The sequence below is a fragment of the Xenopus laevis genome, chromosome 2S, assembly GCF_017654675.1.
Source record: "Xenopus laevis strain J_2021 chromosome 2S, Xenopus_laevis_v10.1, whole genome shotgun sequence".
Lineage (NCBI taxonomy): Eukaryota > Metazoa > Chordata > Amphibia > Anura > Pipidae > Xenopus > Xenopus laevis.
Genome location: NC_054374.1, coordinates 125,777,025 through 125,804,512, shown reverse-complemented (window position 1 = coordinate 125,804,512; position 27,488 = coordinate 125,777,025). Strand labels below are relative to the sequence as shown.

Below are 27,488 nucleotides of genomic sequence, written 5' to 3'. Positions count from 1 at the left end.
CGTCTGTCAAATTGAATCGTGCATTTTTTCTGGTTTGACGTTTGAATTGTGCAAGTTTTTCGGCCGATTGTTGAGCAAAAAGCTGCCCAAAACCCTTGAAGATCATGAAGGCAAGAAACCTCTTCAAATTGTTAAAGGGACATCTGCCAATGACTTTTACATGATTTTGACAGGTTTTAGCAGAAGTATTTATGGATTCTGATTTTTAGCAGCTTTGCAGCATAATAAATCTAGAAACAATTGAGGGTCCCCCCCCAAGAATGAGTTTTTAACCTTTTTAAGAACTTGACCAGGAAGATTTGAGGTTTAATAAATAAGCCCCTTGAAGTTTAATGTTGCTATCTCTGGTTGGTGTTTCAGCCTGGCAGTTCAGCAAACCAGGTGCAAATCCTAAACTTTTACAATTTGATATACGGGTTAATACATTTCTCAGCAGCATCTGTGGAATGTTAGCAACTACTGCATCAATTACTGCTTCCTTTAAAGAAACAGTAACACCAAAAAATTTAATTGTTTTAAAGTAATGAAAATATAATGTCCTCTTGCCTTGCACTGCTACAATTGGTGTGTTTGCTTTGGAAACTCTACTGTAGTTCATGTAAACAAGCTGCTTTGTAGCCACAGAGGCAGCCATTCAAATCTGAAAAAGGAGAAAAGGCACAGGATTAACAGCTGATCGCAGATAAGCTCTGTAGTATACAATGGGATTCTTCAGAATTTATCTAATCTGAAAAAGGAGAAAAGGCACAGGATTAACATCTGATCGCAGATAAGCTCTGTAGTATACAATGGGATTCTTCAGAATTTATCTAATCTGAAAAAGGAGAAAAGGCACAGGATTAACAGCTGATCGCAGATAAGCTCTGTAGTATACAATGGGATTCTTCAGAATTTATCTATCTACTGTGTTTTCTGTGCTTGAATGACTTGCCCCATGGCTATGAAGCAGTTTGTTTATATAAACACACCAATTTTGCAAACGTACGTTATATGGTAGTTCCTTAAAAACACTTAAAAAATGTTTGTGTTGCTGTTCCTCAGGGTTTCTACTTAATTGAACCAAATATAAGAAATGTATTAACTATTGCATCAATTTCTAACGGTTTTACCTGAGCTGTTTAAGAAAGACATACGTGAAAAAGGTAATTGAAAAGTCTTTATTTTTGGTGAACTATCTGAAAACAACTGAATTGAAACAGTGTTGAAGGTCTTGCTACATACTTATGGCACCTAGTTTTCCATATAATACTATGATATTATGGTTCGTAGCTAAATTTCCGCGCCGGCATCCTTTAATAACCATTGACTGCTTGATGATGCTGGGAATTATAGATGAACAAAAGCTGGAATACAACCATTTGAAGAGTCATGAACTCTTGTCAGCTTTGATGAGCAAATAAAATGTAATGTTTGCATGCTTATATTTTATGTTCTCAGATTCAGACAATGGTGATGTTAACTATGATTATGACCATGAGTTGTCATTGGAAAAGAAACGCCAGAAAATTCAGAGAGAATTGATGAAACTGGAACAGGAGAACATGGAAAAGCGTGAAGAAATTGTCATTAAAAAAGAGGTGTGTAGTTTGAACTTGTTGTTACAATAACCAAAAAATCATTTTGTTATAAAAGAGCAAAATGTGAACTTTTAGGCATCAAGTAGCGTTCTGTAAATTAGTTTGCATAAATTAGTATGCATCTTCCATCTTTGGCCTTGCTTCCAGTTCCCATAATGCCCTGCACACTTCCTTTAGTGTCTTTTATCCAAGATCTGGTTCATGGCACACTCAAGACATTGTTGAAACTGGGGTCTTGACTGGAGGAGAGTTGATTACATGCATGTTTCCTTAGCAGATTAAAAGCCTTTTTAGTTGGTTTTACAGTTCTAAAAATACAAATTATGCAATGATCTTAGTTTTAGGACATCAGGCAAAGGCAAATGGTGCGTCATTTTGCCTACAAAAAAGGATAGAAAGTGTTCAGTCAGCCTATTTTCTATTAAGATAATGACATTTGACCACAGTTCTCAAGAGTAATTGATGTGTGTCCTGTTGACAAAAATATTTTTTTTTTATATAAGGTGAGAACATTACTAGCTAGTATCCCTGCCACATGGAAACAAACTAATCCATATGAATAGATTATAATGCTTATGATTGTATAGGTTCCCTTACAGTTTATATTTTTCATAGTCATTTGCTTTGTATTCTGTAGATATCTCCTGAAGTAATCCCAAAAATGTCACCTTCACCAAGAAAGTCGAGCAGATCCCCAAAGCGAAAATCCAGTCCCAAGCCTACAAATGTTTCTAGCAAGAAAGAAAAGAAGTCAGTTACTGCTTCTCCTCCAGCTTCTGATCAACAAACAAGGTCAATAAATCTGCATTGTAATTAGTTTTGGGAAGCATCCTGCTTCTTTTTTGAAATTATGTTAAAGAAATTAAGAAAATTATGTCTTGCTCCTCAATCAAACTTTTTCTTCTGTAAACAACGTTGCCGATTTCCTTGGTCTCAAATGTTTGCCATTAAAATTAATTATGGTGTGACAAAGACCCAAGTACAGACAAATGAGGTGTTTTTTCTGTAGGTACTTAATACGTACCTTTTTGTTATCTTATTTAAAAGAAAAGTCTGTTTACTGCAGGCATTCAAAGAGTGCACAGAGCAAAAAGAAAGGTCCTCGTACACCAAGTCCACCTCCACCAACCCAAGAGGAAGCCCTGTTTTCTAAAAAGCACAAAGAGAAACATAAATCAAAAGATCGCATTGATGAAAGGATCAAAGATGTAAAAGAAAGGGGACGTGATGTTGAGAAACCTAAAGACAAAAAGGAAAAGCAAAGGTTAGCATGATTACCTTTTAAAAATATGTGAAACCTGCAAACATCTTTTCTTACAGCTTTTATAACCTATATTTACAGTCATTTGAAAAGGTTTTGAAACCCCTCTTAATTCTTTGGCGTTTTGTTTATCATTGGCTGAGCTTTCAAAGTAGCAACTTCTTTTTAATATACAATATGCCTAATGGAAACAGTAGTATTTCAGCAGTGACATAAAGTTTATTGGATTAACATAAAATATGCAATATGCATCATAACAAAAATCGACAGGTGCATACATTTGGGCACCCCAACAGAGATATTACATCAATACTTAGTTGAGCCTCCTTTTGCAAATGTATCAGTCTCTAGACACCTCCTATAGCCTTTAAGAGTGTCTGGATTCTTGCAGCTGGCCACTTTACTGTAAATACTGTACCTTTTCTCATGATTGGACACGCCTGCCTATGAAGTTCAAGGCTTAGGAGCTAATCCAACCAAGTTGGTGTTGGCAGTAATCGTTATTGAGCAGTTACATGCATTCAAATTAGCAAAATTACAAGGGTGTCAACATTTTTGCATAGCCAGTTTTTCACATTTATTTAATTTCATACAAATGAATACTGCTTCACTAAAAATCTTTGTTCAGAAAACACCCCAGTACTTTGATTTTTTTTTTTCTGAACAGAGATGCTTCGGGGGGATCTCATAGACAAAAAAGATCCCCAAGTCCAGCTGATCGCTCTTGTAGTAACTCATCCCATTCAAGGGACTATTCTCCCCCTGCACCTCGGAGACGACATCCTTCATCCCCAGTACCTACGAAGTCTTCAGCTCATAAGCACGCAATATCCCCATCTCACAGGTAAGAAGAGGTTCAGTTACTGCTGATAAATGGTAAATGGCCTTATGTGTGCTGTTAAATATGGTATTACATTTTTAAATGATGTAGTAGGTTTGGAGTATTTTTTTTTTTTTTAAAAAAGTTAGTTTAAACATAATTCCATTATAATGTACTGATATGATAGCAGCTACACGCACTTAGTATTAAACTGGCATTAACAGAGCCTAAACCATATTAGATGGGTTTTTTTTCCATTATTTTCTTTTCTTTGATTTCATTTCTCAGATCTGTTTCTCCTGGGCGCCATCACTCTCCCATGTCTTCCAGGCACCATTCTCCTTCCTCTCAGTCAGGTTCTTCTGTGCAAAGACACTCTCTTTCACCTCGCCATAGGAGGTCACCTTCTCCTCCCTACCAAAGAACTGCATCGCCGTCAGCTAGGCGCCAATCCACGTCTCCTTACACTACACGCACATCTTCATCTCCACAGAGAAAGAGGAGCCCATCCAAGCATCGCTCCCCAACTAGAGAGAAGGGAAGACACGATAGGGAGAGGGCTTCTGCTTCACATGACCGAAGTCATGAAAGAAGAGATGGTAGGTGCATCTTTTTGTTTCAGTAGGCATACTGTAATGTTTCTTCTCTTTTTTCCTATAACCAGACTCACTGCTGCTATTCCGGTGTATGAAGGACAAGTGAATGAATATGGATTCCTGCTAGTATTTTAAGACATAGCTTTTGTTTTGCTGTTCATTTTATGTTGCATGTTCCATTAGTATTCCTTGGTTGAGGCAGTTAGGGAAATACCCATACTTCTGGGTAAGCATAAGGCCCTCCTACACATGATCGTTTGTTCATGCATTCCCAAGTGGTGAGTTGTTTTTTGTTTTTTTTTTAATGCGTTCCACTTCTTAGGGATGTAAAGGGTAGCCATTATTTTTTAATGTAGATTTATATAAAGCACATGGGCAGACTTGCCCATATCGAGAGATCCAAATTGGCAAATACAGACTTCTCTGGTTCAGCTGATCAAAGTTCATAGATGGATGTTATGACTAGCTTATTCATAATTTGTTCTATTCAGAAAAGAAAATTTAGCCTAAATTCATGATCAAATTCTCACATTTTTAGTTACAAATAAGGACAAGTGAGCTGCTTCTGAGTATGCAGCATAAGTGTAATATGTGCTTCAACTTGTGCTGTTTTTGTTTGTGTATCATATTTTTGTCTCTAAGAAAAATATTGTTTTAATTCACAGTAGAACCCCCATTTTTCATGGGACCAGAATAAAATAATGTAAAATCAGGGAAATGTATTATGCATAATCTATAGATGGGACCACAAAAAACAATGTGAAGTGAGGGAAAACTTAAAATCAGGGGATGTAAAATTGAGGTGTCACTGTATATGCTTTTTTGTTTTGTTTTTTATTATTAGAGAGCAGAGGAAGAAAGAGAGACAGAGATCACAATCGAGAACCAAGTGGTTCTAGAGATGATAGAGAATCTCGTGAGGGTCGTGACCGTAGGGAAGTCCGAGACAACCGTGACCATAGGGAACCTAGAGACTCCCGAGATAATCGGGAGACTAGGGATTCTCGAGAATATAGAGATGCCAAAGAAAGCCGTGACCAGAAGGATTCAAGATCAACTCGTGACACTCATGAATACAGAGACCGAGACAATAGAGAATCCCACCGAAAAGATGAGCAGTATGATGAACGTAGCTACAGAAATCATGGCAGAGATGATACTTCACGTGCTGAAAGCAGAAATGAAACAAGGAATGATTCTAGGAATGAAAATAGAAGTGACACTAGGAATGACCGTAGTGGACGGGCAAGAGGACGAGCTCCAGATCCATCTGAAAAAAGTACTTGTAATAAGAGATTGCATATTGTCCTTGTATTATGTTTGCTGGCATCTATAATTTATTGAAAAGACGGTTCACAAAATAGGAATTGTACCCCAGGCAGGTTGGTCTAAATTTAGCAGTTTTTAATGTGCAGGCTTCGCCAAAGCTACTTCCAAAGCCAGTGTCGCATGCCCCCTTCTGTGACACTGTAGCAGTGTGGGTATTTAAACAGGGGAGTACACTAGGTTGGGGTCAGGTCGAGATGCTGCTGGACCAGGTTAGGGTCGGGTGTGCGGGTCGCCTTTAGCAGTTATACCCACTAGTGTCACCCCCAGTGAATTTTACTTCCATTACATTTACTGAAAACAACTGTGTGCATTGCTATGTTAGTCAGTCTATATTCTATCCAGAGCTTTATGGTTTGTAAACATATTGAATGTATTGTGTCAAATAAACAGCATGATACGTTTTGGTGGGGGGGGGGTTGGCACATCCTTAAAACATCTAATCAGTGTTCTGGTTCTGCTTTTTGTTATGATTCTAGAAGGTGGCTGCCGATTCCCCCTAGTGCTGAGTGGAGTGAACATTTTTGAGAGAGGTTTGGAGTGCCTGTGTATGGTGTAAATTTCCTACATTCTACCCTTTATTTTGACCAAAACCAACTTTTGTTCTTTTCTCGAGAATAATTATTTAGGCCATACTTGGTAATGCATAGTGCTAGACTTTTAGCACATTTAGCACAGTTTACCTGCCTGCTGCACTTTGGAACAAAATTTGGCATCCAAGCTGCATTTCACTCATTCTGGAAGTCAAGGTGTTCTGTGGGTATATGATTACATGATACCAATTTGTGCATGTGGGGACAGTGTGGAAAGGGAACCTTTACTATGCCCTATCACTGAAGTGCTCACGTCTACCTTGCATACACACTAGCCAAGAACAATTGTATGCCTACTTTATATATGTATCAAGACAATGTGCCTTCTATAATAAATGAGCATTTTTTTTTCCTTTTTTGTTTTTCAGTATCATTATTATAAGATATGTCTGCCAATTTTGGGCAACATTTCCTTACAGTTGTAATCATCCAAAATGTTTGTCCCTTTTTAAAAAAAAAAAAAAAAAAAAAAAAGCCCAGCCATTTACACATTTTACTTTCTGAATGAGTCTCTTGACATGCCTGCACCTGAGGTTGCATAGGCAACAAGGGTCCTATATTAGAATCACTACTTATTGCTTGTTTCATCTGTGTATAACATTTTCTAGAGTTTTTTGTCTTTATACCACTTATGGTAACTCTTTCTATTAGCAGGTAGGGCAGCTAGAAGCTCCCAGGCAGATAATCACAGCAGTAGCAACTACCATGACAACTGGGAATCAAGAAGTAGTTATACAGAAAGAGAGCGATATGATAACCGTGATCAAGGACGGGACTCCTCTTTTGATCGAAGACACGGAGACCGGGACCGAAGGGACAGAGACAGAGGTAATGTCAACATGTGCTATTGCAAGTAGGCCATTTGTGTTGTCTGAGAAAGCAGTTTTTTCCTATTAACCATACTAATAGTTACAATGCTAACTAATAGTGATTGGAGAATCTGACCCATTTTGTATGACCCATTTTTTTTTTTTCACCCATTCAAGTCTATGGGCTTCATTTTTGAAGCAAATGCAGCAAGAAATTTTGCTCATGACTACTTAATAATACTTAAAAATTCATATACAAGTGACATGGTTTCACTGGAATTGACAGAATCCGGTTTTCAAAGTACAGTGCTATACCCCATCTTCCCAGCCAACACCATTGAATAGGGAAAGGATGGAGAAGGAACACCATGATATTTCTATTAATTATAGGAAAAATCAATATAAAACCTAGTTGTCTATAAAATATATCCTTGTGCATTTATCAAAAACTAATTCTGGAGAGTATTTTTAATGATTGCTGTATTCAATGGGTTACTGTGTTGTGATGAACATTTAGTTTGTGGGCAATAAAGCTTTTAACATGACACCTTTCTCCCACGTCTAGGGGGACACAGGGACTGTGGGGTAAATGGTCCCTCTTATCAGGAATAGTACACTGAAGATGCCAGAGTTGTAGACCCTCCTACTACCCCCCCCCCTGTATTCCCCTGCCAGTACCCCAAGGGTACCAGTTTTTTCTGTGTCCTTCGGAGCAGGAGGTTGGACTGGCCTCTAGGTAGTCTTACAAAGGACCTGCGGTTGAAGACTAGCATCAACACCTGGGGCGAGGCTGGGCAGCTTGACTGTTCCCTCGGGCTAGCCCCCGACGCGGGAACCTCTGGCTGAACTACACGCAGCACAGGAAATAGTGTATTAGCAGGAGGAGCCGAATGCCACGACATCAGCACTCCTCCAGACAGGGTAAGTGAGAGTTACCCAGAGCAATCCCCAACCTGCTCTGCCGGACAAGGCAAGTGGGAAGCAGAGCGCTCTGCACCTGGTGCACTCTCCAACCCTGGTGCCCAGCGAGTGACGTTCCAGTCGCACACTCCTTTGCGCCAAACACCACTCTCGCGCTCTTTCCTTGGCAAGCCTGAGGCCACGTCTTCCTCCTCAACGTGACGCAGCTCCCTTCACTCCCGCTCCCCCCTAACGGCGCCTGAGTCCCGATAATCTACCAGGTACTCTTACAGCGCTTACCACGCATCACAAAGATCACCATGGCAGAAGTCAGAGGGAATTGTTTTCCAGGGGGGGCAGACACGCTAAACATTCGGTCCCCTTCTTTGTTCCAAATGCGTCACTAAATTTCGGGAGGACCAAGTAGATCCACTCTATTCTACTTGCAGCCCAAGCCAGACACAGGCTTCCCATAATTCTGACCCAACAACTGATCCTGACCCTGTGCCTTCACACAAGGAGGACTCCCATTTCCAGGCCACCTTGACACTCCAGGTTGGGCTGTTTCACTGTCCCAATCCCTCTCCAGTCAACAATGCATTCCACAACTGGCCTGACAAAGATGGGCAGCAGCCACATCGCCACCACTAAACGCAAACGGCCACTGCATCGACTCATTAAGAGTCATCAGAGGAAGAGCTTAGCGAAGGGGAAATTGTCTCCTCATCAGCGGCCTTTGAATGATGGAGAGGAGGACCAAGCTGACACTGCCCCTGGGGTCGAGGGTCTTATCAGGATGATGCTGGAGACCCTGCATATTTAGGATGAGGACGCTGCTCAAAAGAAGGCATCCTCCCTACTTAACAACTCAAGACCAACTTGAACAACTGCAGACGCTTGTCCACCAGACATTTTTCCAGACAATACCCCTTTCCAAAGGAATACATTGACAAGTGGAGCACGCCTCCAATGGTCGATGCTCTAGTTTCACGTCTCTCCAGGGCAACTGCCCTCCCAGTCGCTGCGGCCTTCAAGGACCCTACTGATAAAAAGCTGCAGGGTCTTCTCAAAGCTTACTTTATTTCTGTGGGCTCGGCACTCCGTCTTGTCCTAGCTTTGGCCTGGGTGAGCCGAGCAGTCAAATCCTGGTTCAATTTCTTACTACAGGCCGTACAAGATGGGGTAATTGGGATAAGATCATTCAGCTAGCCTCGCACATTTAGGAGGCCAACCAATTTCTGACTGATGCCTCGGATGCTGCAAGGGTCATTGCACGTGCATCTGCCCTTTCGGTGATGGCCCGTGGAGCCTTTTGGTTGAAGCTGTGGTCTGCTGACCTCAGTTCTAAGAGGTCTCTCATATCCATCCCCTTCCAGGGTGCTTAACTTTCGGAGACGAGTTGAACAAGATCATTTTTGCTAGCAACAGAGTACACTCCTGCCTCCAGCGATCCAAATCCCTCAATCACACATCTTTCCTTCAAAGGCCGCTTCTCCAGTAAGGGAAAATTGCTGTGGGAGTACCGCAAGCCTCAGCCCAAGTCATCAGGGGACATGAACCCCTCCTCTTGACTCTGCCCAGGAGACTCCAGAGGACGGACGCATAGGGGAACATCTTCAGTTTTTTGCAAACTTCTGGTACTGACTTATAGATGACCCCTGGGTCCTCTAAACAGCCTCAATGGGTTAACGCCTAGAACTTCACTGCATTACCCCACGTCATTTACTCATGTCGAGAGTTCCATCCCAGGAAATCACAGTGAGCATTCATCTCCATAATAGACTCGCTTATCAAAACGGGGGGCATTTTTCCAGTTGCTCCACACCAGAGGTTCGAAGGGTTCTAATCAAACCTTTTCATTGTGCCAAAGAAAGATGGATCTTTCGACCCATCCTAGATCTACAGCTTTTGAACAAATTGGTGGTCTACGACAGGTTCAAGATGGAGTCTGTTAGCACCATCATCAGGGCTCTGGAACAGAGAGACTTCCTAGCGTCCTTGGACTTTTGGGATGCACGTACCCATTTTTTCCTCCCCACCAACAGTTACTGAGTTTTGCATTTCAGAATCGCCATTTTCAATTAGTTGCCTTGCCCAAACTGTCTTCGACACCTTGAGTGTTCACAAAGATCATGGCTGCCTTCCTTTTGTGTGTGGGGTATCTTCATCATGCCGTACTTGGACGACCTCCTCATCAAGGCACGGTCCAGACAATTGGCCCAAAAGAAATGTGCACCTGGTTCAGTGTCTTCAGATGTTTGGTTGGTCGATCAACAGTCTGAAATCCTCGCTGTTACCCAGTCAGACCATGTAATTTTTTTGGGTTACAGTTCAATATGGTCAGTCAGAAGGTCCTTCTTCCGTGGGACAAGCAGCTCAAGATCCAGATCAGATCTCTGAAGGTGTCAAGACTCCGACAGTTCAAGAGTGCATGAGGGTGTTGAGACTGATGGCCTCTTCGATGGAGGCAGTTCTGTTTGCCCAATTCCACCTCTGTCCACTCCAGACAGTGGTGCTAAAGCGGTGGATTGGGACTTTGCTCCACCAGAGAATAGACATTCCAGTCACTAAGATCTCTGCGATGGTGGTTGATACCAGGCCGCCTAGGTCAGGGCCAGCCTTTTCTGGGACCAACATGGCAGACCGTGACCACGGACGCCAGTTTCACCGGATGGGGAGCCACATTCCAAGGCCCATTCTCTCAAGGTCGTTGGTTTACCAGGCGAGACATAATTGCGGATAAACATACTGGAATTTCAAGGCAAACTCAAAGCCCTGTTCTCGTTGGAACAGCTGCCGAGAAATCAGGTGATCAGAGTCCAATCGGACAATGCCACGGAGTGGCATACATCAACCGGCAAAGTAGCACAAGAAGCACACAGGCGAACAGAGAAGCTTGTCTGATTCTGGACTGTTCTGAAGGACTTGCCACTCCGATATCCCCCATAACCATTCCCAGAGTGGACAACATGGAGGCCGATTTTCTAAGCAGGCACCAGTTGGACCCAGGGCAGGGCGAACTACGCCAGGACTCAATCTGAAAGTAACCAGATTTTTTGCAAGGTACAGAGACCCAATGGCGGAAGTCATAGACGCCATGATAAGGCCCTGGTGGTTTTGACTGGCATACTTGTTTCCGACTCTTCCCATGCTGCCTTGGGTGCTACAAAAGATCTCCAGAGAACAGGTCACGGTAATTCTAGTGGTGCAATGCTGGCCCAGGAGATCCTGCTTTTCCAATTTTCTTGACCTGTCATTAGAGACCCCAGTAACACTACCCTTGTCTCCTCAGCTGCTGTCTCAAGGCCCAGTATTTCATCACAATCCTCAGCTCAGCACACAGGGTGTGGGAAACCTACCGGAACTGGTGTAACCTAGAGGAGATACCTTTTGGGGAATTCAATTTGCCATGGATATTGAAATTTCTGCAGGTATTGACAAGGGTCTGAGCCTGTGGTCTCTGAAGGCTCAGGTTTCTATGCGGCACTATGCGTTCTTTTCAGGAGAGGATAGCCCTTTCAGTCGATGTGCATACTTTTCTGCAGGGAGTTGCCCACATCTTCCCACAATTCTGTCATCTGGTTCCGCCTTGGGATCTAAATTTGGTCCTGACCGCTCTGCTGGAACCTCCATTTGAGCCACCGAACAAGGTTTTTCTGGTTGACATCTCGTCGGCTAGACTGGTCTCGCAGCGTGGTGCTCTGTCCTGCTTTGAACCTTTCCTGATTTTTCATTAGGATAGGGCTGTCCACCGTACAGCTCCGGGTCCTTCCCAAGGTGGTTTCTGCCTGCCACATCAACGCAGAAATCATTCTACCATCATTTTGCAACAACCCTAAAAATACCAAGGAGGCTGCTTGCATCAGCCTGGATGTAGTCAAAACCCTTAAGACTTGTGTTGCTCGCACAAAATCCATTCGGAAGACAGATACTCTGTTCATTTTGCTGTCAGGGGCCTGACCACGAAAACCACCATTGCTCTTTGGATTAGGGAGACAGTGAGGTTGACTTACCTGGCGCGTAAGAAGGTGCCCCTTTCGGGGTTAGGGCACATTTCTGCTAGAGCCCTTGGAGCTTTCTGGGCTTTACATTTTTGTAGGGAGGCTACTTGGTCCTCCCTACATAGCTTTACTAAGTTCTATCAATTCAATACTTACAGTGCCTTGCAAAGTATTCACCCCCCTTGGCATTTTTCATGTTTTGTTGTCTCACAACCTGGAATTAATTAGTTTGTACCATTTCACTTACAGAACATGCCTACAACTTTGAAGATTTTTTTTTTTTATATTGTTAAGCAAACAACAAATGGACAAAATAACAGAAATCTTTAGTGTGCATAACTGTTCCCCCCCCCCCCTAAAGTTAGTACTTTGTAGAACCTCCTTTTGCGGCAATTACAGCTGCAAGTTGCTTTGGATAAGTCTCTTCTACTTCTCAACAACTTTGTCCCTGATTTGTTTGGATAGCTCCTTGGTCTTCATGGTGTGATGCCTCTTGCTTAGTGTTGTTGCAGCCTCTGGGACCTTTCAGTAACGGTGTGTTTATATTGACAGATCATGTGACACTTAGATTGCACACAGGTGGACTTCTTTTCACTAATTATGTGACTTTTGAAGGTAATTGGCTGCACCAGGATTTTTTAGGGGCTTCATGGCAAAGGGGGTGAATACATATGCACATGCCAATTTTCAGTTTTTTTCATTGACCAAAAAGGAGAAATTGGAGGAGAAAGAATGTGCAGACAACTCCAAATATTGAATTATACAAAAGAACTGCCAGAAGAGTTATATTATGTTGCACCATCCATATACCATGTTGTAGTGTAAATAAAAAGGAGAAAATAAATGGTGAAATAAATTAAGGTGAAGGAAAGTTCATTTGACTCTCCATTGTGCGTTATTTTCCATCAATACAATTTCATCAAACTTGGTGAAACATTCATTTAACTGTTTTTGTGATTAATTCATTGAACAATAAATAAATATAAAGTTCTTTCAATTAATAAAGTGCCCTGTGTCATTATTTCTGATAGTTCATTTCTGAGCAGAATTCATGTTATAATTTTCATATATTCATGCTGATATAAATTTAATGGTCCGTTAAAAACAATGGAACAATTTATGGGGTTAAAAACACTTAAAAAATTGAGATATATGAATCTGGTTTTACGGGATAATACCAAATGGTACTCACAAAGAGTAAGTCCCACCTAGATCATGACATCAGTCACAAACTTTCCTTCACCTTGAATTATTTCACTATTTCTGTTTTGTTTTTTAGTTACACTACAACATGGTATATGGATGGTGCGATATCATATAACTCTTCTGTTAGTTCTTTTGTGCAGATCCATCATATAAAATAAGATTAAGAAACATTTAAATTACAGGTTGTTATTTAACAAAATAGGGAAAAAGCCAAGGGTGGTGAATACTTTTTTTAAGGCTTTGTACCTGTCTGCAGAGGCAGCCTTCAAATGGAGCAGCCTCCAGGCAGTGGTTTTCTAATCAATTAAGAGTTCTTCCCTCCCTACTGTGGGGTTACTTTAGATCCCCATGGTCACTGTGTCCCGCTAGACAGGGGAGAAAAGGAGATTTATGTACTTACTGTTAAATTCTTTTCTCTCCAGTCGTAAGGGGGACACAGGACTTCCCTCCCTGGACTCTTGTTCAACTGTTGTATTCTGACATTGTGAGAGTTGTTCTGCAGTTTGAGTTACCGTTTTTCTTTGTTACAAACTGGTGCACTTCGGGGTTGGCAGGGGATAAAAGGGGAGTAGGAGGGTCTACAACTCTTGACATCATCAGTGCCCTCCTCCTGATGAGAGGGACCTTTTACCCCACGGTCCCTGTGTCCCCCTTATGACTGGAGAGAAAAAATAAAAATGTTATTTTCATTGTATGTTGCGATCTTTGTATCCTGAAATTAACAATGTGCTGTTACCTTTGCAGATCAAAGACCAACTTCACCAGTAAGACACCAGGGAAGAAATGATGATACAGAAAGAGAAGAAAGAAGAGAAGAGCGCAGAGTGGACAGAACAGATGAAAGAAGAGATGAAAGAGCTAGAGAGCGTGAACGTGAAAAGGAGAGAGAACGGGAAAGGGAACAAAGAGAAAGAGAGAGAGAAAAAGAGAGGGAATCTGAGAGAGAGCGAGCCCGTGAGAGAGATCGAGAAAGGGAGCGAGAAAAGGACAGAGAGAGAGAGCGTGAAAAGGAGAGGGAGAGAGAAAGAGAGGAACGGGAGAGAGAGAGGGAACGAGAAAGGGAGCGTGAAAGGGAGCGAGACCGGGAGAGAGAAAGAGAGCGAGAAAGAGAACGGGAGAGAGATAGAGAGAAGGAGAAAGAGAGAGAAAGAGGCAGGGAAAGAGATAGAGATCGTCCAAGGGACTGGGAGGAAAAAGAAAAAGCAAGAGAAGACCGAAGGGATAAAAGAGATGATGTACGGGAAGACAAAAGAGAGCTACATGAAGATAGAAAGCCTAAGTAAGTATTTTAAGATAATTGGTTTACTTTGAGTGTGTGTGTGTGTGTGTGTGTGTGTGTGTGTATATACTTTTTTTTTTTTCCTTCAAGTATATTTTGAATATTCTACATTTGTATGAGAATGAATACTATATTCCAGCATCAGAGATTTGATTAGTAGCACACCTTCCAAAAAGTAGTGCTGTTCTGTTTCTACTTATAAAAAGTGGAGAAGTTGTTACTGCAAGTGACAATCAGTACTATAGTATTTTACCTTCTTAAACTGCTTTTGGATAAGGATCCTGGTCAGCCAAATATTTTCTATCTGCTGTTGCCGATTCCCCATTTTAGTATTCACTAGTAAAAGTTACAACTCTTGCCTAGAGCCACCATTTTGTGATGGCCTGTGTGCTACCTCAGAGATCACCTGACCAGAAATACTACAACTCTAACTGTAACAGGAAGAAGTGTTGAAGCAAAAGACAGAACTCTGTCTGCTAATTGGCTCATGTGACCTAACAAGTATGGTTTGTTGGTATGTTTGTGTGCACAGTGAATTGTACGATCCCAGGGGCGAACCTTATTTTTTAAAATGGCAATTTTCTATTTATGGTTACCCAATGGCACATACTACTAGAAAAGTATATTTTGAAAATGGTTTATTTACATATGAGCTGTTTTATGCAATATATTTTTATAGAGACCTACATTGTTTGGGGGGTATAGTTTTCCTTTAAATAACTTTGATAGCAAATGAAGGATCTGCACACTGAGCTAAAGCCAAAAATGAATTGATAAAAACATAATCATAGTGGACTTTTGCATTTTACTTTATTTTTCTGTTTTCAGTGGTTTCTGAGGTATTTGCAGTTTTAGACTGCTGATACCAGATTTTTCTGCTCAGCAGCTCTCTGAAGGTCAGTGTGTCGGTGAGCCCCAACTTCCTTTCTAGTTAGAATGAGCCATTGAGCTAAAAACCGGCCTCCATGGCTGCTCAGCAGCTTGTTTATATAAACTATAGTTTCGTTTCTGAAGCAAAAACACCAGCTTTACCAGTACAGGGAAACAGTATACACTATTATATTGTCATTACTTTAAAACACTTTTGGTGTTCCTGTCCCTTTAATATTTTTGAATCCTTTTAGTTGTGGCAGGTTTCATCATTTCTGGGGTGAGAAAGGAAGGGTATACCTCTAGAATGATTTAGAATTAAGCAACTGGTATTTTCTTGAAAATGTTTCACCACTTACCACAAATGGCTGCTTCAGCTATATTTACTGTCACTAAAATCAAGGCTACTTTTATGTCCGAGAGATACTTTTTGCAACATTCAATGCTTGTAGACCTTTGCAAGTGTGCAGCTATTCCCCAATGATTTGGTTACTGATATGCACTTTTCATGGGCCTCTGCATCACTTTTAGTTTGGTGGAATTAAAGAACAATTTTCTTTTTTTTTTTAACACTTGTTTCATCCAGCATATTCAGCAAAGTTCCCACAGTCGCTAACTGGCAGTAGTTTCTGGAAGGCAAAAAGGGTCTGAACACAAAGATAAACCATGCAAAACAATTTTCAGATCAACAGCCTAGCCTCACAATCTACATTTTAATTTCCAGGTCGGAGAAGGGCAAAATAGAAGGGCAAATAAATCAAAACCTACACAAAGACCAACGGTAAAGTTGCTTAGGATGTTTAAGATACTAAAATTTTAAGGTGAACTTCATGGCTAAAACATGGTTAAAGGGACGCTACAATGTGAACATTTTAAAGCTATATACAGCTAATATCTAACCAGAAAATTAAATAACCTTTTTTTTCTTTAAAAAAATTAAATTGTTTAAATGAAGCAAGGATCCTTTTCTCCATCTCCCCAGAACGGCATCATAAAAATGGAGAACTTCATGCTAAATGGTTATACGCTAGGACTGAGTGCATTTTTCGGAACAGTCAGAGCTAAACAAGCTGACAAGTGTAAATTTTAACTTTTTAACAAGCCTTTCAAGGTTTCTGATAGGGCAGTTCTGAATTCATAATATTCGTGATAAAAAATAAGTATTTGTCTCCGAGAAAGTGTGGGATTCTGTTGGGATGGATCAGACATGGCGAAAAATGTTGGAGTAGATAAATCTGTATTGTTGGGATGTTCTGCAGTCCAACTTCATATTGTTTTGGAGGACCCAAATTATCTTTATTTTGCCCTCCTAAAATTCTGTTTTTTGTTTTTTTGTTTTTTTTTTATCCCTAAGAAAGCGACACAGGAATGAAAGCAGTCCAAGCCCACGCCAATCCCCCAAGCGGCGCCGAGAACACTCCCCTGACAGTGATGCTTACAACAGTGGAGATGATAAAAGTAAGAATTGCTTGTCTTAAAAATAAAGTCTTAATTTTTACGGAGTATAGCTTAGACAGGATTTTTACAGTTTTAAGCTCTACCATTTTATGAGCAAAAGAGCACTGCACTTAAGGCTCAAAGGGATCAGTGTGTTGTGTTGAGCAATATCTGCAAGCATGCAGGACTCATGTTCTATAGCAGCAGTTATGTCTATTGAGGATTCTGTTCCAAATTTGCAGTTTCCTTGCCTTCTGGGGGTTTCCTCTATTGTTTATACTTTAAATATATTAATATTCTTGATTAGACTGATAAGCATGTACATATTCTAATTCACAGAAATGTCACCTTTCCATACTTAAAGTTTATTTATTTTTACAGGTTAAATCAGTTTTATAAATATATAGTATTCCTGTATCACAGTCGTTACAGTATCATATTGGATATAGTCCACATCTGCAAAATACAATTTCATTGTGTTCAGAGATATTCCATTTACTGGTCGGATTCCATCTTATTGGGTGAAAATTCAGTAGTTAATTATGTCCTTACCCCAAATGTTATGTTGGATAACAACTAAGCCATGTTGCTCCCCATGTATTTACACACCAACAGAAGGACAAATGTTTGAAACTGTATACTTTCTGTTTGATTTAAACCATAAGCGGCCATCCAGTAAACCACAGTTTGTAGAATCCCTTTCATAAGCCAAAAAGGAAAGTAAGTTCTTAACTGGCTATTGTTGGAAATGCCTTGAGGACACCCATCAGTTACATTGTGTATTCTGTGCATTTCTTATGTAAAGATCTCTTATTAAACTCATGGTATTATGATTTGCTATGATATTCATAATGGTAATATAACAAGGAGGCTTCTGTATCTGCTGCCATATTAAGGAAATAATTTCCTTTTTTCTTGTAGATGAAAAGCACAGACTTCTGAGTCAAGTTGTTAAACCTTTAGATTCCCGATCTCTAAGCCCTGCTCATGTTACAGAAGAAAGACCGTCACGCTGGAAAGAAGAAGAACGCAAATCAGAAAGGAAGGAGAGCTCAAGGCGATATGAAGAGTCAGAAACTAAAGAGAAAGCAATACCTGCAGCAGAAAAGCAGAGGGAACATTTAGGAGAACCTAGTGAAAATTTGAAAGTCAAAGAACCTGACACTGCAATTCAACATAAAGCAGAGGAAAAGGATATTTCTGAAAAGGTACCCGATGACAAAGCTAAGAAGACAAAATTACAAAAAAAAGCTGCAAAGAAGAAAAAAGAGGATGAGGTTGTGACAGAAAAAAGCACAACAGAGTCTCAGTCAGATGATGTTCAAGTCTTTTCACCCAAAAAAGGACAGAAAAAGAAAAGTGTTGATAAAAAACGTAAGAAATCCAAAGGCGACTCTGATGTTTCTGATGAGGAAGTTGTTCAGCATAGCAAAAAGAAAAAAGGACCTAGAACACCACCAGCAACAGTTGCTCCAGTTTCAGTAACAGCAACCATAAAGGAAGAAGTCATTGAAGTGTTGCCAGAGAAAAAGGTGATAGAAGTTTCTCAAGAAAAAGAGACCGCATTTAGTGACTGGTCAGATGATGATGTCCCAGAAAGAAAAGAACCGGTTCCTTTAGAGAAAACTATAGAAGAACCTATCAAAAAGCCTTCTAAGGGCAAAGTAGAAAAAGAGGAGCTTCGCCCTGCTGCTTCTGAAGAACCACCTCCTCGTAAACTACCAGAGCAAAAACGTAGCAGTAGCATCTCCAGCAACCAGAGCCGCACATCCAGCCGCCTTCGGTCACCGTCCATTGATTCTGTTCATCGAAGTGGAGAAGACCACAATGCAAAGAGGAGATTATTGCATGATAGCTCTAGAGATCAAAAACAAAATAAAAGCATCGAGCCCACTGTGGAACGCAAGTCCAGGATAGATCAGCTGAAGCGTGGAGAGCCTAGCCGCAGCACTTCATCAGGTGAGTCATTTATTGCATTGAACTTTTGTGTTTTTTAAATGGGTTATGTCAGTTATATCTTACAGGTGTGATTGTGAAGTGCTTTATCCCACATGGTAAAAAAATTATCATGTAAAATCTACATGAATATCTGTCAGTGGGTTGATATGTTTATATTATATTGCTTTCTTCATTGTCTGCGCTTAGGGGACACAGAAACAGTGGGGTATAACTGGTACCACTGGAAGGTAGGACACAACAAGAAGGAAAGAACTGGCTCCTCTTCCGCTGGCTATACCCCCCCCCCCCCCATCAGTAGGCAGAGCACTAATCAGTTTTTGTTGTGTCCTCAGGAGGATAGGATCCCATTTATTCATAACTTATATTTACTGGGATGCTCGAACCACCTACACAGAGTAGTGTGCTCACTATGACCTCTCACAATGTGGGAAAATGTCCATGTGGTCACTCGCTGCTACACGCACTGACCATTCAGCCTAAACACATTCTCCATCCACTTGCAGGCGGAGATTCTGCTGGCGCTTGACAGGATGGGGACCAGAACCCGTGGGTAGGTGAGTAATTACTCTTTCTTTCACCCCTCCCTCAACAGGGGCATTTACACAGGGGAAGAAGCAGGTAACGGCTTCATCCCTAAGCCACTAAACAACTTCATTGTTCTTATGGGGTGGTGCATCCCACAGCCTCTCTCCCCCTTCCAGCAGCATTTACAAGCTGTCTGAGCCTAACTGCATCCTTCCACACACGCTCTTATGGAGGAGGCACAGGCCATTAGAGCGGCAGGCTTAGACAAGAGCAGATGGGCACTAACAGCAGCCCCCTTTTCAAAGTTTGCGCCATCCTATGAGCGATGTCTATGCATGCGGCGGAAAATGACGTCACCCAAACCTCCAGTGCGCCACAGAAACTCAGACTGCAGAAGCAGGCAGCACGAGCAGGAAATTCTGCCCATTCCTCGGCACGGCCCCCGAAGCACCAGGCTTACCACTCCGGGCACACAATGGGGGAAAGCAACCAGGTTTTATATTGAACCTAAAACAGACCTGATTGCCTTATACCCTCATTATTCTCCTCACCATGTCTCAGAGAACTGGCGACATTCTTTTTGCCAGGGGGGGCGACAACCATTTTGGTAAAATTTCTTGCCTGTGCCAAGTTCTGCAAAAGATTGCCATCTGGACAGAAGGACCCCCTTTGTGTCGGATGCAAACCAGCTAATTTAAGTCCTGATGCTACAGGCCCTGCCCCTCCCCAAGTGGACCAGGCCCCACAGGAAGAAACCTTCACAGGGAGAACCAGTACATCACGGGCACCAGACACCCCTGAATGGGCAGCCCAATTAGCCAAGGGATTACCAAAGTTAGCCTTATCTTTGGACAAGCTTCTGTCTTGGCTTGACAACCCAAAACCCAGAGCATCCAAATGCAGAACCCACTCTCTCGCCCTTAGAGGAGGAGAGCTATCTTAACTCTAGAAACTCTTCTCCACCTCCAGCCAATTTGGAGGATGAACAGCATTTATCGGAAGGTGAATTGTCAAACCACTCGGATGCAGAGCAGGAACAGCCCTCATTATTCTAATCCTTCTCTTTGGACGAGCTTCTCTTTCGGCTTGACAACCCAAAACCCATCAAGCATCCAAACGCACAGCCCACTCTCATTGGCCACAGAGAAGGAGAGCTATCTTAACTCTAGAAACTCTTTTCCACCTCCAGATGTTTTGGAGGATGAGCACCATTTATCGGAAGGTGAATTGTCACACAGCTCAGATGCACAGCAGGAGCAGTCCTCATTATTCTAATCCGAAGCTGTCAACTCATTGATTCTTTCCATTCTACACATACTCAATCTGCAAGACACCGGAGACAACCCTGCCACTTCCAAGGCTCTATTCAAGTGCAATAGTAGGTCTTCTGCTACAGTACATTCCCAGCTCATGCCCAACTTCAGCAGATTGTACAACAGGAATGGGACAAACCAGAGAGGCCTTTACAGACCAACCGCAGATTTCTCAAGCTCTACCCCTTCTCGGCAAACCTTACGGACAAATAGTCCTCACCGCCCTCGGTAGAGGTACCAGTCTCACCACTGTCCAAGAACACAGCCTTACCAGTCCCTTTTACATTCAAAGACCACATGGACAAAAAATTTGAGGGAATTCTTCACTCCCTATTCTCCGCCTCTGGTACATCTCTACGACCAGTGTTGGCAATAGCCTGGGTCAGCAGAGCTATACAGGCCTGGTCCAATTCCCTCCTCCATGCAATTCTCTCGGGAGACCTGCGTCATAAACTCAATGGGCTTCGCAAATCAAAGAAACTGACTATTATCTGCGAAGCTTCAGGGCTCTGAGGAAGCATGTTGTTACGATACACGTCAGACCTTGGGCTACTTTGTCCTTTTAATTGAATGTAACAAATAAAGACGGATGTTTTAACTTCACATTGAACGGAGTGATCTTTAGCCTCAGGAGTGTGCCGCAACCTCTGGTTCTTCTTTCCACATGTTGCCTCCTTAGCGACACTCTGGTCGGCAGCACCCGGGTCACACCACAAAGCGGGTAAGCTTTTCCATATACGGCTGCTTATAGGAGATTGAGAATTGGGGTAACACTTACTATGGATGGATTTGTTAACATAAGAGCAGGGTTCGGGGCATAGTGCACCACCCTGGGACCTCAGATTGGTGCTAAAAGCACCACGGTTCAGCTGCAGTGGGTCACCTGGAAGACCGTTCTCCTCATTGCGATGGCGTCGGTTAGATGCATCTCTGAACTCCGTGTTCTGTCATGCAAGGCACCTTTTATCACATTCCATCACGACCAGACGGTTCTCAGAACGGTACCCACATTTCTACAAAAAGTTTCTGTATTCCACCTAAATCAGGAGATGGTCACCCTAACATTTTGCTCTTCTCTGTCCATCCCCAAGGAAAAGGCACTAGGCACCTTGGACCCAGTCGGAGCCCTTAAGTTCTACCTACACAGAGTACAAGACATACTCAAATCAGACTCTCTATTCGTTTTCCACAGGACCTCGACAGGGCACCTCAAACACAAAGTCATCTGTTTCCGAATGGATAAAGCAAACCATCCAAGAGCATACATCGCACAGGGAAAAACCCCCACTTGTTCGAGTCAAGGCCCATTCCGCCAGGGGGATGAGCACATCATGGGCATTCAGAAACTAAGCTTTAGCATAACAGTTCTGCAAAGCAGCCACATGGACATCTTTCTCTGTCGTCTTAGGGGGACACAGGGACCGATGGGGTTAAGCTCCACCCTCCAGGAGGCAGGACACTTGGTAACAATTAATTAAGGGGCGTGCCGTGCTTGGCTTAACCCCGCACACAGTGCTCAACACTTAGTTTTTCAAGTGTCCTGCTACCAGGAGGTTGGAGTTTCCCTGTGGGGAAAGATTTCTTCGGCTAGCTGAGGCTGGCACCTGTGGTGATACCAGGAACAGGGCTGCCTGTATCCTTTGGTTAGCCCCCACCATGTAATATTCACCGGGGTCATTACCTAGCCTGAGGGCTATACCGACCATCCAGACAGTGCCTGGCTTCCATTCGGTTGACAGAGGGTCTGGCTGTTGTGAACCTACCATTGGGTAAGTAGGCTGGCACCTGCCTGTAACCTCCCTGCTACGGTGGCACCAGCTGTTAACCCCCTCTGCCCCCCCCTCAATACCTCCCCCCTCCTCTTCTCACCACCCGTGCTCTGTGCCCCCCGGTACCTTCAGTGAGGGAAACCGGATTGGGGAAAAAGACATTGCATCATCGTCTCCCTGCAGCCGAGTACAGGCACTGACACGCTGGCTCCCCTCCTTGTAATGCGCACACTGCGCATTGTGTAGAACGGAGAGGCCAGACGGCAGGGAGAGGGAGAGTGAACTGATCCGCACGCACTAGGAGGAGGGGCGGGGAGTCCGCCGCCTGCAGAGCCCTGTTCCGTTTGGCGCGCCTCGCCATTTTGGATCGCGCTCGCGCTGGAACGCATATGCGTTCCAGCGGCCATTTTGTCCCCGCTCACTCTACAGAGAGGACTGGCAGGCTGCGGCGGAACGCACAGGGGAGAGACCAACACAGCTCCACAAGGCATACTCCTAGTTTAGAGCTCAGTTGGTGGCAAAAAGCGGAGTAGTTGGAAATTATCCACGCTCCATAACTACAGTTGCAACAGCTGGAACTTGACTCAGCTCTCGCACACTACTTTCCACTCAGGTGATATCCAATGGCAGAAGGTAGGCCAGTGGGATTATTCACTAGGGCGGGGGGGAGAGTACCCACAACAGCAATGGTGACTTACTTTGCCTGTACAAAGTGTCAATCTAAGATTCCAGGGGGTGAGAACGAGCCACTGTGCAGATCTTCTTCAATGGGGCAGGGGGCACAAAATGCTTCTTCCAACAACCCTGTTCCAACAGAGACACAGACAGAAAATTCTGGGTCAGAAAGCCCTTCTCTACAGCCGGGGCCCAGCCGGGTACAAGATCTACCGGCTCCTTCCTGGGCTATTTAACTGTCTCAGTCCTTAGCATCCTTACAAGGATTACCAGCCATTGCTAATACCCTAGGAAAAGCCTTGGCTAAGTTTAGTCACAGACCAAGCGGCAAACGCAAACGTTCTCATGACTCTAAGGCCGATTCCTTAGCACATGTATCTTCCGACGAGTTGTCGGCAGAACAAAATTCCTCTCAATCAGAAGGCGAAATACCACCTTCAGACGAGTCCTCATGGGAAGAAGAGGAAGATCATGATGGTGAGAGAGATCGTGATTCCCAACATGATGTGGATGGCATCATTAAAAAGGTGCTCGAAGTACTTAATATTTCTCAAGCACAAAAACAAGCTGAAACATCTAGGTTGTTCAAGAGACAACAGAAGTCCACAACAGTTTTTCCATCGCATGACCAGCTGACGGATATGATACAAGATGAATGGAACAATCCAGAACGAAAATTCCAAGCTACACGGAAATTTTCAAAATCCTACCCCTTTCCCAAGGAGCTTGTGGATAAGTGGACCAATCCTCCAATGGTGGATGCTCCCGTGTCCAGATTATCGAAATCTACCACATTGCCAGTAACTGACGCAGCGGCTTTTAAAGATCCGTCGGATAGACGGTTAGAGGGGTTCCTAAGAGCTATTTACACGTCTTCTGGATCGACCCTGAGACCCTGTCTCGCTTCAGCCTGGGTGTCCAGAGCTATTCAAGCATGGGCAGAATCTTTAGTCACAGACATTCAAGAAGGAGTGCCCAGAACTGACCTACTGTCCTCTGCGCAAACAATTGCGGAGGCATCCGCTTACCTCTGTGATACTACCCTGGATATTGCACAAATTACAGCTCGAACATCAGCTCTATCCATAGCGGCACGGAGGACCTTATGGCTTAAAAACTGGTCAGCTGACCTAAGTTCCAAGAAATCCTTAACCTCACTGCCCTTTAAAGGTCAACGATTATTTGGTGAAGAACTTGAGAAAATCATTTCACAAGCAACAGGGGGAAAAAGCACCTTCCTTCCTCAGGCAAAGAGCAGGTCTATGGGGACAGCCAGACGCGGAAAGTTTTTTCGTGGCCAAAGCGGACGTTACACACGCAAGTACAGTCCACCACGACGCTCCCACTTTCGTAACAAGACCAACGATAAAACTCGCACCCCATGGAAGTCCAACAAAATCTTCACGAAGCCCGCAGGAGATAAGTCTACCTCAGCCTGACTGGGCACCCCCTCCGGAATCGCTAGAACAAATAGGGGGCAAGCTACTACGATTCCGGGAGGTATGGATCCATCACTCTTCAGATGCTTGGGTCAACGAGATAGTCACGGAAGGTTATCATCTCGACTTCACAAATCTACCCCCTCGAAAATTCCTTATGTCCAGGGTTCCATCACACCCCAAAAAAGCACGAGCATTCTTACAATGCATTTCCAAACTGGAACACACTGGAGTAATTGTACCAGTACCACAGCCGGAGAGATTCTCAGGGTTCTACTCCAATCTGTTCATAGTGCCAAAGAAGGACGGATCCTTCCGACCAATTTTAGATCTCAAACTGCTCAACAAGTTTATCAGGTCCATTCGTTTCAAGATGGAAACACTCCGATCAGTGATACGAGGCATGGAGCACGAACAGCTCATGATGTCCTTAGACATTAAGGACGCATATCTTCATGTACCAATTTGGATCCACCACCAGAAATACCTCAGATTTGCATTCGCGAATCAACACTTTCAATTTGTGGCACTTCCGTTCGGACTCTCGTCAGCACCACGGGTGTTCACCAAGCTTATGGCGGTAACGGCAGCAACGTTACGATTACAAGGCATTTCAGTGACTCCATATTTGGACGATCTTCTCCTGAAGGCCAGAGCAGAAGAAAAGGCAAAGGAGGACCTATGCAAGACGACTCGACTATTGCAGAGATTCGGCTGGACCATCAACTGGTCAAAGTCCAACCTACAGCCCAGCCACCAGATGGTATTCTTGGGCCTGGAATTCAACACAATGACACAGATGGTTTGTCTTCCACGAGACAAGCAGCACAAGATCAGAGATCAAGTACAGTCACTCCTATCTCACCAGAGACCAACTGTCCACATGGCAATGAAAGTACTGGGACTCATGGTGTCAACCATCGAGGCAGTTCCCTTTGCTCAAATTCACCTACGGGATTTACAAGCAAACATTTTGTCATCCTGGAAAGGAGGTCCTCTGTCGCGAGTGATCAACCTCTCCCACACGACAAGGGAGACTCTTCTGTGGTGGTTGAGGATGGACAACCTGGCCATGGGTCAATCCTGGGCGAGCCCAGATTGGAGTGTAATTTCCACGGATGCGAGCCTCAAGGGCTGGGGGGCCACGTGGAACAACCTATCTGCACAAGGTCAATGGTCTCCCGAGGAGTCCAAACTTCACATCAACGTACTAGAATTGCGAGCAGTAAGACTAGCCTTATTCCATTGGTCACATCGCCTGCACCAAAAACCAGTTCGCATCCAAAGCGACAACGTCACAACAGTGGTGTACATAAATCGGCAGGGAGGAACACGCAGCAAAGCTGCACTAAAGGAAGCACAAGCAATACTGGGTTGGGCAGAAACCAACCAAGTACAATTGTCGGCCATTCACATCCCAGGAGTGGCCAACATAAAAGCAGACTTCCTCAGCCGAAATCACGTACATCCGGGCGAATGGGAACTTCATCCGGAGGCATTCATGGAGCTAGTAAACCTCTGGGGCTACCCACAGATCGACCTCATGGCATCCAGAACCAATCGAAAGGTTCAAAGGTTCTTTGCTCGTTCCCGAGACACAATAGCGGAGGGAGTGGACGCCATGACACAGCCTTGGTCGTTCGACCTGGCATACGTCTTTCCTCCTCTTCCGATGTTACCTCGAGTCCTCAAGAAGATCAGGAGATCAACCATCACGGTAATTGTGGTAGCTCCCTATTGGCCTCGAAGAACATGGTTCTCCGATCTGCAAGAGATGTCCATAGAACAACCGATCCGACTACAACACAGACCAGATCTGCTCAGCCAGGGTCCAGTGACACATCCAAATCCCGGACTGTTCGCTTTGACGGGATGGCTATTGAAGCATCCATCTGGCGAAGAAAAGGGATAGCAGAAGAAGTTATTTCAACTATGCTAAAAGCACGTAAACCCACGTCTTCCAAATCTTATCACAGAGTGTGGCGTTCCTATTACAGTTGGTGTGAAGAGCTCAACCTGCCCCCTCTAGAACTCAGCATACCTAGAGTGTTGTCCTTTTTACAGCATGGTCTGCAGTTGGGTCTAAAACTCAGTTCATTAAAAGTACAAGTATCGGCATTGTCTGTCCTTTTTCAACATCGACTTGCAACAGAGGACACCATACGGACTTTTCTGCAAGGAGTGGCTCACGTAATTCCTCCATTTCAACCGCCCGTCGCGGGTTGGGATCTTAATCTCGTACTCGAGGCCTTACTTGACCCTCCATTCGAACCCATGAGTTCTATTTCCGACACATGGCTCATTTACAAGACTGTGTTTCTAGTGGCAATCTCGTCAACCAGAAGGGTGTCTGAACTAAGTGCACTATCCTGTGATCCGTCCTTTCTGGTGTTCCACAAGGACAAGGCAGTTTTGCGGACAGTTCCTTCGTTTCTACCCAAAGTTGTGTCTTCCTTTCACATTAATCAGGAAATCATAGTTCCATCATTATGTCCAGATCCAAATAATGACAAGGAACGACGTCTTCACAATCTAGACGTAGTCAGAGCACTCCGGTGGTACCTTGAACGGTCAAAGCCCTTTCAGAAATCTCAAACTCTATTTGTTATTCCTTCCGGACCTCGTAAAGGTCTACCAGCATCAAAGACTACCATCGCCAGATGGATCAAACAAACCATCTGCCAAGCCTACCTGTCAAAAGGTAGAACACCACCACAAGGTGTCAAGGCTCATTCCACAAGAGCAATGGGAGCCTCATCGGCATGGCGCAATGCTGCCTCATTGGATCAGATCTGCAAAGCAGCTACCTGGTCCTCTGTTCATACTTTTACTAAATTCTACAGACTCGACAAAACTTCGTCGGCTGAGGCCTCCCTCGGTCGCAAGGTGTTGCAGTCTATCTTCCACTAAATCCGTTAAATTTGGCTCGTCCCACCCTGCTGTTTTTGGGACTGCTTTGTTAAGTCCCCATCGGTCCCTGTGTCCCCCTAAGACGACAGAGAAAACAGGATTTTTTGATACTCACCGTTAAATCTGTTTCTCTGTAGTCATAAGGGGGACACAGGGCTTCCCGCCCTAGGACGAGCCGTTGACCTGATGGTCGTGTCCAGGATAATCCCTGACTTTCATTCTG

At 43.5% G+C, this 27,488-nt stretch overlaps 1 protein-coding gene across 4 annotated transcripts in view; it reads left to right on the top strand.

Moving 5' to 3' along the window:
• zc3h13.S (zinc finger CCCH-type containing 13 S homeolog) overlaps positions 1–27,488 on the top strand; it is a 55,930-nt gene that overhangs the window by 16,643 nt on the left and 11,799 nt on the right. For 2 of the 4 annotated variants that reach the window (XM_018249955.2, XM_018249952.2), the window contains 11 exons: positions 1,438–1,577; positions 2,215–2,369; positions 2,644–2,841; positions 3,506–3,682; positions 3,947–4,257; positions 5,099–5,533; positions 6,825–7,001; positions 13,834–14,368; positions 15,963–16,019; positions 16,593–16,696; positions 17,597–18,634. In XM_018249955.2, the coding sequence (XP_018105444.1) occupies positions 1,438–1,577; positions 2,215–2,369; positions 2,644–2,841; positions 3,506–3,682; positions 3,947–4,257; positions 5,099–5,533; positions 6,825–7,001; positions 13,834–14,368; positions 15,963–16,019; positions 16,593–16,696; positions 17,597–18,634 (3,327 nt within the window). The remainder of the gene's footprint in view (positions 1–1,437; positions 1,578–2,214; positions 2,370–2,643; positions 2,842–3,505; positions 3,683–3,946; positions 4,258–5,098; positions 5,534–6,824; positions 7,002–13,833; positions 14,369–15,962; positions 16,020–16,592; positions 16,697–17,596; positions 18,635–27,488) is intronic. The other 2 variants (XM_018249953.2, XM_018249954.2) reach the window with 2 other exon arrangements.